Consider the following 12,631-nt stretch of genomic DNA (forward strand, 5'->3'; position numbering starts at 1 on the left):
ACCATACAATCTTCCAAAGATATCTTCACCCAGGGAGGGCACATCCTCTTCTCGGTCTCATTACAGTGTGTGGAGGTCACAGTGAAGAGGGGAAATCCTTCAATAATATGAAAATACATTCACACGGTGACATTGTCAAGGTTAAATTCTTGTCTTTCAGCGTATTGTTTGAGTGGATTAATGTTGCTGCAGCATTTCGGCTCAGAGTACTTCCACCACATTACGTCACCTCGTGTTCAATTAGTAAATACCAGCTAATTATCATGTGAGACAGCCAGCAGGAAAATGTTTGTCTCGTTACCACCGGCCACATTAAACCAGCTGTTTCTCCTGTGGAGATGCAGGAGGTCACAGCATTCAAGACCTAATGACAGCTTTCTCCTGTGTGTCCTTTTAACAAAACTCTCCACTTCTCCATCTTGTCTTCCCCACTGCTGTTCTTTTTTCTTTTTTTTTTAGAGAAACCTGAGGAAAATGAGCCTTTCTAGGTTTTGCTGCGATTAAGTGACCCTTAAATAATTAGTTAATTCCTACAGTGAGATCACCTGAAAAATGTCTCTTGCACTTCTAATGTAGGCATGTGTGTGCGACCATTAGATAGACGTTACTGACTAAGGATTACAACTAAACATTACTAGATACAGAAACACTGTAAAATTTAATTTAATCTATTAAAATGTAAGTATTAATACGAATGTGAAAGAATGTAATGGTTTCAGACCGACTGCAAAATGTTAAAAACTATAAAAACAGTTGTTGAATATGAAAATACTTGCTTGACAAAATGAATCTGAAATGCAATCCTATTTTAAAATCCAACATCCAACACTCACACTTATTTTTAACATAGAGAAAATTCCTAGAGGTTTAGCTTTATTAAAGCTGCAACAATAAGTCACTCAAAAGAAAATTAATTGATAATTGATTACTTGTTTCAGTCGGGCAAAAACAGCAAAAAATTGCCCCTGAGATGAAAGGATTTCTTTGTCTTATGTGATGGTAAATTCAATGTCTTCAGGCATTTTAGATTGCTGATCAAATTTTGTGACATTTTCTAGACTTTATGACCCAAGCTTGAAGTGTTACACAAATCAAGTTATCAACAGGATCACTAAACACAAACTCTTCTCTGTAAACAGCGTAATACCTACCAGAGTTGTCTTGGAAAATATGAGCATTTAACCTGACTGACAGCATTGCCATCAGCTCTGTGCAGGGCTTCTTTCTCTGTTTGGTTTCCTGGTATGACAGCTGGCCAGGGACGGACGGAGGCATCGAGCCAGGAAACTGGAGGCACCGCGGCTGGTTTGAACAGGAAGGATCCGCTCCTGAAAACAACTGCTATTTTAAATCAGGTATGTACCAACACAGACAACATCTCCAGGGACGTCATCTCAGAGAGAGGAAAACCTATGTTATTTCTGCTCAAATAAATGTTTCAAAGTGTTGGTTTGATGGTTGATGAGTGGCTTTTACACAGTGATGTTCATAACTATACCCCTCATTTGGCATTTTGTATGTTTAGCTGGGGCTAAACTTACATCAGTGAGTTACAAAAAGATGGGAAATTGTAGTGTTTATTTGTTATTACAGCTCATTTTACCCTGGATCTTTTAATCAGGCTGGAGAGCGTCACCCTGAGCCCTGCAGTTCACTCTCTTGTTGGTCTTTTATTGAAGCCTTCCTCTCTAATCACTACAGTCACACTGAAACCACTCTCTCACACAAACACACACACACACACCTTTTGTGACTAACCGTCCCTTTCTATGAGGAGTCTCTGCTAATGACAGTGTGTGACTGCACATGATCAACTGCTTGGCTTTTCAGTCAAACCACACAAGCATAAACACACACACAGTCGTCTCCTCCTCTTTCATGTTGTCTTTCTCCGGACTCCAGGTCCGAGCTCCGTTCACCTTTCTGGGCCTTGAATGTCGCTGCCTTTGCAGAAATTATACCCCTCCACCGCCACAGTCGCCCAGCAGTTCACAGGGGCTGCTGGTATTTGGGGCCCCAGGCCAAAACCTTTCATCTGAGGCTTTGGGAAGAGCACCGATCTGGTCTCTTCAAACACACCGAGAGATAATGGCTTGGAGACACACAGGGAGGGGAAGCGGCTGTCACACTAGCTGAGAGCGGGGGCTGCAGCCACTAACACACACTGAGGGGAGGTTTCAGGTTTTTAGGAGCTAGTACTCCTGATGACCAATCATACTGCCTCTTAACATTTTATGAAAATAGTTTAATATAGGAATAAAACTGTTTCATTGCTTAACTGAAATTCATAAATCATTCATTACTTGTGGTCTGCATGGTGAACCACATTCTGTCTTGTAAGCACTTTATGAAAACTTTTTGAAGACAGCCAAGCATTTTTAGACATTTCTGAGAAAACAATGAGCTTGGATCTTTGATCTTTTTGAAACAAGACTGAAGCAGTTTTTTAGCCGTGCCTGTGGCATGGCTCTGTGGTTTGCAGTGACTGCCTGTCAGCCAGTCTGTGAATCCACCACTTTGCTCCAGACTGAAATAATATATTATATAAATATTTCAGAAATTATTGTGTGGAGTGTCATAAAATTTTGTGCAGACATTCATAGTCCACAGAGGATGAAGCCTCCCAGCTATGATGATCCTCTGAATTTTCCTGTAGTGATATGAGCCAGTTAAAGTTTCCACATACATTGATACAGATGTTCATGTTCCCCTCAAGATAAAGTGGCAACTTTGGCGAACTCCTCATCTAGCACCATCATCAGGTCAAAAGTTTAATTGTCCAATTCTCTAGTTTATGACCAAACACCTGTAAAACTAATGACATTCCTGTCATGTATTCCTAATGATTCCCAGCTCCTGGAGCCAGAAGTGCTATCGCTGTAACAAACACACCAAACTCTGTTTATAATTCTTGAAATTTTCTGAGATAAACGCTGGTTTCTAATGACTTCTAACTCTTTTCAACTGATCTAGAGTTTGACATTACTCTGTAACTTGCTGGGCCTAATTCCAGCAGTGTAAGCTGCTGGCTATCACTCAGTTAGCAGGAGGTCGTACCCACTCACCAAAGTTACATAGTGCAAGAAGCTGCTATTTTAAAGTACAATATTTACATAATGTTACTTTAAACTAAGATGATGAACATGGTAAACATACCAGCTACACATCAGCATGTTAGCGCTGTCATTCTGATCATGTTACAGTGCTATCATCACCTTCTCAAAGCTGCTAGTGTGGCTCTTCGTATTGTTCATGTGCATTTTAAAGAGGAAATCGCAGGCAAGGAAAAGAGCCCAACATAAATACTGGTACTGACGGCAGCACACGGGGAAGTGGTGAGAGTGGTGGAGAAAGAAAGGGGAGTGAAAGTGAAGGATTTACTGAAATAATAGGCTGTGATTCATGATATTCAGCATCAGTGGTGATGAGTGAAGATGCAAATATGAAAAACCTTAACCAAAACCTTAACCAGAGATGGTTTAATTGAATGATTTTAACCATTTCTTGTGACGAATGTGAAAAATATGTTTTTGTTTCATGACCCTGTCCAATAATGTGACATGAATCATCACATCATCGTCTGAGTTTCTTCACCCTCTAACGTTGCTGGGTAGACCACTATAAAACTTCTATTTGCAGCAGGGGTAGGAGTTCCAGCAGCCTTCACAGTGCTGGGTAAACACAGAGTGGCTGTGAGTTTGTAGATAGAAAGAGGGGAAAGTAGGAAAGGAGGGAGGAGAAGGAGCAGAACAGGATGGATATTGAGGGTTAACTGGCATGAGGAGCTCAGTTTTGGGTAAACCACAGCTGATGAAATGTTGGTAGTGATCCGGATCTGGGATTTCTGCCATTAGATGATTATCGTTTTTTTTTAGCTGTTACTGTGACACGAATGTAGCTAGACAGTTTGCAAGGTCGCATAAACTCAAACTGAAGTTCAAATCCTTTTGTAACAGACGTGTTGGTCTGTTGGTCCGTCCATCACATTGTTCCAGACTGAAATATCTCAACAACCATTGGATCGATTGCTGTAACATTTTCTAGACATTTATGATCGTCAGAGGATGAAGCAAACTGACAAACTGAAGCTAAATGTCTTTTAGGGGCTTAGAGCAGCTTTTTCCTCAACATCCCCAAACCCAGCGCCACACCAACACCCCCCTGCACCCCCTCTCTGCTGAAATAGTGGTGGTCTTGGGTTTCTGTTAAGTCGGCTGGGTGTCAGTCAAGTCGCTAGAAAAACATCAGTGGCTGCAGAGGGGCTAACCACAGAGGAAAGCTTTGCGTGCAGGATTCATAGAGGTTCAAGACTCTTTAGCTGGGGGACTCAGGGGAGTGGCAGTGTCGTGTCAGACAATAATATCTAGTAGAGCGGTAGAGTTCACTGCGTGCCAGTGTCAGGAGGGCAGCTTCCATCTGCACCGTGATAACCAGCCTTCACTCAGATATTCAGGCGGTGGCGCAGGACCAGCACATTCTAAGGGGCCCCAGCGGAGAACTGGAATTGCTCTTGTTTTTCACCAAGGCTTCTATTATTTCAGCTAATGACTGAAATATGAGTTTGTGTGGCAATATTTGCTGTGTTACTTGAGGCCATGGCAAAACAGGAGCATGGAATATGCTCCGTCAGCCTCAACATATCAGGAGCACAGGAGCAGCTGGCAGCCCGTGACAGTGGTGCTGTTTAAAAAAGACAAGAGACAGAACAAGTTTTACACTTCACACTCAATGTTGTTTTACAAATAAACTGCTGTAAATATCTGTTATTTGATGCGGCTCATAAAATGTGCAGCTTTTCTTGGTTACAGAGTTTCTCTATCACATGCATGAGATTGTACATTTTCAGGATTTTCTATCCAGAGCTTACGATGACAAATAAGTCTATTTTTGTCTGATATCACTGACTTATATTTTCAAACTCCAGAGGTTCAGAGGCAGGTCATGATGTGTTGCATCATCTGGGGAAAAGTCTTTAAAATACACCTGCATTGTTAAATGTTAATGAGGACTTTCCTCTGCTTTTGAATGGACTCAGACATAGGAAATTTCTCATACTTATGACTGTTGGTGTGAAATAAACTAGAGCAAGTTTTTGAATAACTAATGTGTTGTACAGATAAAGCTGGTATTATCTGTCATAATGCAGCCGCCCTTTCAGTTCAGAGGTTGAGAAAAAGAGCATGAGGTGAAGATGAGGTCAAGAAAGGGGTCGACCAGGTTGAACTGACCCCTGTTAATTTTAAACAGCGATGCAAGTAGCAATCAGGTCGCATCTGTGTGCAAGATGTGGTGATGTGGCATCCGTGCAGATATTTGTATAGAGTGACTGTTTGAGAGGAATCACTTCTAGTAATATCCTTTAATTTGCTACTGACATTTAGATGTTTAGTATTAGTTTTCATAGTGTTTCTACTAGTTGGTGACACGTATCAGAGTAATATTTTATACTTACCTTGCTTCTTCTTAGTTGTTTCCCACCGATGTTTATATGGAATATTAAAGGATAGGTTCACAATTTTCCAGGTCCATCTTAAAACATCAGTCAGGTGCCCACAGTCCTTGTTCTGTGCAAAAACATATTCAGAAGTTTGTCTGAAGCTAATATGGGGCTTCAATAGTCTGTAGCTGCGGTCACATGCACATGTTTTTTCATTCTGATTACAGATTTGGAGTCAACTGTTTACACAGGATGTGACTTAATATGGTCTGTTTACATGCACTGATTGACAGAACAGCTGCGTGGCTTGTGCAAAGTGATGATTACTTATGAATACTTAAATGAATGCTTATCATATTCACATGCTCTGTGAATACTTGTTTGAATAGGTTGTCATTTCTTATTAACAATGTGCAGTTCTTAAAAACAAACTCACCACAGAGGAACAGTTCAGCTTGGAAATCATCCTTTTTGGGAAGTGGAGAAATGTACGTCCTCATATATTCAAATCAAAATGGAGGGCATGCACAGGAACAGGAAGTAATCAGGTTAAGTTATTTACATGGTTTTCTTTTGATTGATTTATGAAAAGGCAACAGATTGATATTCCAATCAGTTTTGGTATCTTAATTCTGACTGAGATTTCTTATTCTTTTAAACTAATTATATTCATAATTTTAGTCAGATAAATCAAAGTTACTGGTGTTTTATTACAAAAATCACTCTTTTTGTTGCAATGCTTTTACTGCAGCTTAACAAGTTAACACTTGGAGACAGAAACAGGGATTTTTCTGTAACTTAAGAAGATATTCCATTGACTTTTCTAACTTATAATGCTGCAGCCTCATATTAGCATCAGTTCTTCTGAGTTACAAACATGCAGGAGGAGACAAACAAACAAAGAAGTTTACAGGTTTTGGCGTTGAGATGTTCACGGTGGTTTTACCGGCAGTATAAACCGGTCTATTGGTATTTAGCACTGACACTGTTTTATCTATTGTATGGTGGGCTCGTGTGGGACGCGTCACTGTCGGTGCTCCATTCACTTCAAAGGGGATGCCTTGTCTCGTGACGTCGCCGCGCGCTCCTCTGAACGCGGCGCTGCTCTGCGAACAGTAGAGAGTCAGCAGAGGATGAGGAGGAGATGAACTGAAGACACGCCGGGCGGACAAGTGCTTATCTGTGAGTCAGTTGGGTTTTTTTTACGACTTTAGCCGTTTTTCCCACGAACAGACGCCCATACAACAGATTTAAATCGGAGGTAGTTCACGTGTTTTATGTCTTAAACGGGCTGTGCGGTTGAATTTTAGAGCAGTGGTATAATTCAGCTGGTTAAAGGAAACCTCTGGGAACTGGCTGCATTATCACGTTAGACAGATAATAGACACAAAACATTAAAATTATGATATCTGCTTAATGAAAAATAGAGGGGTTGAACACTTAAAGGTGAGAGAAAGGGGAAAGGAGAACCTGTAAAGAAAAGATATTAAACGTGCATTCTCGACGTTTGTGAAATGTCTGAGGTGAGAAAAGTTTTTCCTGTTTCCACAGTTCATAGAAACGATGTAATGTAGCCTATAATTCACCCTGGTACGCAGTTTTCATAGATTCTGGCTGTGGCAAGATTATTTTCATTCAGTTTTATGGGATTAGTCGAATAAATGCATTTTAAAAAGCAGTTTCCCGTCAATAACTATAAACTATTCAGAATTTTTTCCACGGTGTAATTTGTTAAGCTAACTTCAGAACTAAACGTTGTGTCTCCTTTAAATGCATTAGTAACTGCTGGCTTGCTTTTTAACCAGAGGTGAGAGTCACTGATCTCATCATGCACAGACAAGGGAGTCATCTGGGGAACTTTTAATTCTTGATTTTTTAATCCGGTGTGGCACACTGTTTTGAGGTTGAATTAAATTGTAGCACTCACCAAATTAATGCTCAATCACTAGACTGTTATTTCACAGTGTGTGTGTCTGGTATTTATGACAGTTTTTAGAGGAGGGAGCTAAAAAAGAGGACTGTATTGTTTTGCAGAGGACAGCGTCATGCTCAGTCTACTGCGCCCCCTACTGGCCGTCTGCTTGTACCTGCTGCTGCCTGGCGCACAGGGCAGGTTCCCCGGGTACAGCAACGGCTTTCACTACCAGGATATCAGCAATGGCAATGGCAACGGCAACGGCAACGGAGAGAGTAAGTTCACTCTGTGTGTGTGTTTGTTTGTTTGTGTAGATCCGAGAGGGAGGGCTTTGTAGATTTCGTGTGTGTGTGTGTGTGAGACACAGATCAACTACATACATCATTTGTGTACATGATAACACAGCTGGCTGGAAGTCACCTGGATGATGTGGGAGGAAGACAACTATAATTCATGGAGGCTACGCAGTCAACCGGGTTATAAAAACAGACTCTGCTGGTGATTGGTGTGGGTTTCTGTTTCCGGAGGCCCAGTCCTGTGTGTGTGTGTGTGTGTGTTTAGGATACTCATCAGTAGTGTCTACTTACCTCAGCATAGAGGAAGTGAACATATCCATGTTTATGTCGCCCCCAAACATAAAATATCAGTTCAGCCAAACAAATTCAATTAGACTTTGTAGATGAACCTCAGAGATATTTATTTTACTGTAAAACTATAAAGTCATTCATGTAAATAGTTTGGGAGAAGGTAGAGTTGACCCTCAAGTACTTTCACACTGTGTTTGATTAAAATAGGGGTGAATAGTTTATGATTGAACAGACTGGGGGAGTTTGGCATGTCAGGACAAGAGAAGGAAAAGCACATGTGTAATTTGGTGTGCTAGTGAGGCATTGCCAGAAAGACATTAAAGCATCATTATGTTATTATTTTACCTTAGAATAACATCTTCAAAATCATTTTGATGGTAGACTGACAGTCCTCCATCAACTGAGTGATAGTCAGCATCTTTAACTGTTAGAATCAGGCCCAGCAAGTTCAAGAGTCGAACTGTAGATCAGTTAACAAGACTTAGAAGTCTTTAAAAACTAGCGTTCATCTCCAATATCCAGCAAGGAAACTTTGAAAATATCAAGAATTTTAAACAGAGTTTGGCATGTTTGTTACAATGACAGTATGAATTGTCAGGGGTCATGAAGAATATACACCATCCGGCAGTGTTTCCGTTCAGTGAGTGGGACTGTGCCGTCAGAGATCTGTGATTGATAGACTTTGTTTTCTGTAAATGAAAGCCAGTGAAGCACTCAGACTCAGAGCCTAATAGAGTCAATTACCTCTCGTGGTTGCAGAGGGCGCTGTTGCCCAGCAAAAGTTACATTTTGTTGCTTTAAAATATTCTAATATTCATTCTACATGCTGATCCTACTTGGGTTTTGAATATGAAGTGAGTCGAGACTAAAAAAGTGGTAATAGTTACTGTGGTCAAACATCAGCATGCAGGTTTAATTCACTTTTGAGGCACAGTTTCTGAATTTACTCTTAATGTCCCACAGTTCAGTGCAAAGGAATAAATCATTCCTGGAAAATTCTATACAAATTGTGGCAAGGGTGAGACAGATCCAGGGACACTGTGAAAAATAAACAATGAAATATTTAAATACATCAACAAAGGACGGTTCCTTTGTGTGCAGCATCAAAAAAATACCTTCCAAGGTGCCAACAACAACAGGACTCATGCAGCTAATCGTTCCACACTGAGAGGCTTATTAGTTGAATGATAAGTGCAACTGTACAAACAATGTGTTTCACCAGAGGCTTTGCTTTGAATAAAACATTAAATATTTTGAAAGGAACTTTGCTTTCTCTGAATGAAGTATAATTAGCAAAGGCATTTAAAAGTTACTGACACCCACCTGTGATTCTATTTTGTTGTTTCCTGTTTCTATGTAACAGTGAAGTTTTCCACAGGCATTTTAACAAATAACAGGGAAAGCACAGGTGCTGCTAATAACATCAATAATTGCTTAATTGCTCCATTACCTGACCACTTCAGTACCACCTCTCCACACAGCACAGATTAAAGACACAGACTAGAGAGATTTCACTTTAACCAACATTGTGAATAATCTCATCAATACCCAATGCAGAGACTAAACTTAGGATTCTACCAACTAAAAGACGTTGTTTTTTTCTGTTTTTCTAGTCTATTTCAATGGAATTCGGCTCCATGTGGAATCTCCGCAGTCCTCAGTGTCGGCCACCAGGGGGAGCAGCGTCACCCTCCCCTGTCACTACCACTATGAGCCTGAGCTCACCACCCCGCGCAGGACCCGGGTCAAATGGTCCTGGTTGCCTGCCAACACTGTCACTGCACCTGCTTCCCCCGAAGCCCTTGCCAGGGAGACTGAGGTTATGGTCGCCATGGGCAACCGTCACCGCAGCTACGGCAGCTTCCAGGGCCGCGTGCGCCTGAGACGCTCAGCGCCAGGGGACATGTCTCTGGTGATCAATGAGCTGCAACTCAACGACACAGGAAGATATCGCTGTGAGGTGATTGACGGCCTGGAGGACGAGAGTGTGACGGTGGAGCTGGAGCTGCGAGGTGGGAAAGAAGTGTGTGTGTGAGAAGGGTTATGTCAACTGATGAAGTCTTTTGGTAAAGCCATAGTAAATCAAACTGGGCAGAAAACTGCTGCTGCTCTCCATGGGTTGACACCACAGCAGGTAATAGAAAAACACACCTGGTGTATCAATGACCGGTGTGTAGTCAGTTAATTAATACGCCTTATATTGAGTCAAACAACTACATTTTCTGCTTGTAGTAAGCATTTACTGTATTGTTCAGTCTCACCACATCAACATCATCTCCAGCACCAACAAGTAGCTGTTTTCAGTAACAATAAACCCACTGTTTGTTATCTGGCCAACACCAAATGGATGGATGAGACCAAAAACAGAGCTAAAACATGAGTGAATAATGGACTAACTTTCACCAGATGGATACAAATGAAAAATAATGTTACACCATATATGCTGGATGCCTGTACAAACTGTCGTAAAACACTTCTCCTCCATGTCCAGGCGTGGTGTTCCCCTACTACTCACAGAAAGGACGCTACCATTTTAACTTCTTTGGGGCCCAACAAGCGTGCCAAGATCAGGACGCCACTCTAGCTACATTCGAGCAGCTCTTCGCAGCGTGGGAGGAAGGGTTGGACTGGTGTAATGCCGGCTGGTTGGCTGATGGCACGGTGCAGTATCCAATCACAGTCCCACGCGATGGCTGTGGGGGCGTGGACTTAGCTCCCGGTTTGCGTAGCTACGGGCAACGCCATCGCCTTCTCCACAACTATGATGCTTTCTGCTTCTCCGCCTCTGTCAAAGGTCAGTACAGGGATGTGTGCATGTTTTAAACCTAAGTTTATTAAAGTATGGCAGTGTCTTTATTCAGGATTATCTCCTACCTTAGGGACCGTGTACTTCTTAATGCACCCGACCAGGCTCAACTTCACTGAAGCGGTCCAGGCTTGTGCCAGTGATGGAAGCCAAATTGCTAAAGTGGGCCAGCTGTACGCCGCCTGGAGGCTGATGGGGTTGGACCGCTGTGACGCCGGCTGGTTGGCTGATGAGAGTGTGCGTTATCCTATCACAAAAGCCCGGGCTAACTGCGGCCCACCTGAACCAGGGGTGCGTAGCTTTGGGTTCCCCCCTCTGTACCTAAAGTTTGGTGTCTACTGTTATCGGTTGTTGTTCTGACTCAACACGAGACAAAAACAAACCATCCTAACAGCACACTGGTCCAGACCTCTGCTCGGGAGGTTAGCATTAGCTGTAGCCTGGATGCAAATTAGCAGTTAGCCAGTTTGTTCATTTCTGAGCTATTTTAAAGTGAGACCATTTGGGTTAATCACTCTCCACCTCTGTAAGACTACAACTCACGTCTCAGTATTGAACTTTACTACTAGTCAACAACTGTTTTTGCACTTGTACTACATGTCCACACTATATGGCCAGAAATATGTGGACATGACATCCATGTGTAATTGCTGAACATCTCATTCCAAAACCAGAGGGCATTAATATGCTGCTATAACAGCCTTTACTCTCTGGGGAAGGCTTTCTACAAGATTTGGGATCCTGGCTGCAGGAAGTCAGCTGCTAAGGTTGGGTGATTAGCCTGGCTCACAGTTGATATTCCAGTTCGTCCCAAAGGTGTTGGCTTTATGCAGGTCAGGCAGTTCTTCAACAAGAAGCTCATTTTGTACAAGGGAGTATTATCATGTAGAAACAGGAAAGAATCTTACTCATATAAGACAAAAAGTATCTATAACTATAAGGACAGGAATGTCCACATACTATTGGCCATATAGTGTGTAACGTCCCAACCACAACAGCAGCCTAGAGAAACATCTTCCCATGGTTTGTTCTTGCCCTCAGTTATTTTGGCTGCAATTCCCCCCTCACAGATCAGATCAAGCTAATTTCGCTGTAAATGTTTTGCAGCTGTTTTGAAATTTGGGTCAACAGCTTTGACTTTGATCCACCACCAGCACTGATTTTAATTCACAGACGATTCATTTCACGCTCAGGGAAGGCATTTGGACTCAGAAAAACAACCTCTTCACATTCAAAGTAATTCAGAGTGCTCTCCAACCACACCTCAGTCCTTCACCTGCCTGGTATTTATTCAGCAAAAACATTTACATCCAGAGCTTTACAGTCAAACAGTAACAAATGTTTTAACATTCGCTGTTGGGAGCTTCATACTACAACCACAGACTTTTGGGTTAAGTGCCTTGCTAAAGGGCACCTTGATTTTTGAGGGAGTGGAGAGTGTTTCTCATTATTTTCAGTGTCAGATCTTTCTCATCGGTCCATGATTGCACACTCTTTCACTGTAGTTTACTTCCACCACAGACTCTCTCTGTCTTTCTAACACTGTGAAATATACTGTAGAGTCTTTGTTCGTCTCCTGAAATGTTTGTGTATCTCACTCATAAAGTATAATGCATCTCTTACTCATTTTTCTGAAGGGTGATTAAGAGTAGTACTCTGTATTTTTCTGTATTGTTGTAATATTTAAACTACCTTGTTTACATCCATTGTGGAAGAAGAAATTACACACATGTACCTTTTTTGTTTTTCTTTATATATGTCAATGCATTTGTACTATTTTCTACAAATCAATAAAAACACTACTGTAAAGACATTTTTAGGAGATTTGTTAGAAAAAAACTGGGTGATTTTAAAAATATAAACATCCAAGCAAATCTAAGCAACTC

General features: G+C 41.6%; 1 protein-coding gene across 1 annotated transcript; it reads left to right on the forward strand.

Annotated features, from left to right (window-relative positions):
* The first annotated feature begins 6,461 nt into the window (after window positions 1-6,461).
* Window positions 6,462-12,552, forward strand: hapln3 (hyaluronan and proteoglycan link protein 3). The gene is made up of 5 exons (XM_018685696.2): window positions 6,462-6,619; window positions 7,472-7,627; window positions 9,553-9,951; window positions 10,431-10,733; window positions 10,819-12,552. Exons 2-5 carry the CDS (start codon window positions 7,483-7,485, stop codon window positions 11,103-11,105), a joined length of 1,134 nt encoding a protein of 377 aa, XP_018541212.1. The 5' UTR covers window positions 6,462-6,619; window positions 7,472-7,482; the 3' UTR covers window positions 11,106-12,552.
* The last annotated feature ends 79 nt before the right edge of the window (window positions 12,553-12,631 follow it).

This window comes from Lates calcarifer, linkage group LG10 (assembly GCF_001640805.2).
Source record: "Lates calcarifer isolate ASB-BC8 linkage group LG10, TLL_Latcal_v3, whole genome shotgun sequence".
Lineage (NCBI taxonomy): Eukaryota > Metazoa > Chordata > Actinopteri > Centropomidae > Lates > Lates calcarifer.

Excerpts from the sequence above, each read along its gene's own strand:
- hapln3 (XM_018685696.2), top strand. The coding sequence starts at position 7,483 with ATGCTCAGTCTACTGCGCCCCCTACTGGCCGTCTGCTTGTACCTGCTG. Across the intron at positions 7,628-9,552 it reads CGGCAACGGCAACGGAGAGA|TCTATTTCAATGGAATTCGG; the intron begins GTAAGTTCACTC and ends CTGTTTTTCTAG. Across the intron at positions 10,734-10,818 it reads CTTCTCCGCCTCTGTCAAAG|GGACCGTGTACTTCTTAATG; the intron begins GTCAGTACAGGG and ends CTCCTACCTTAG.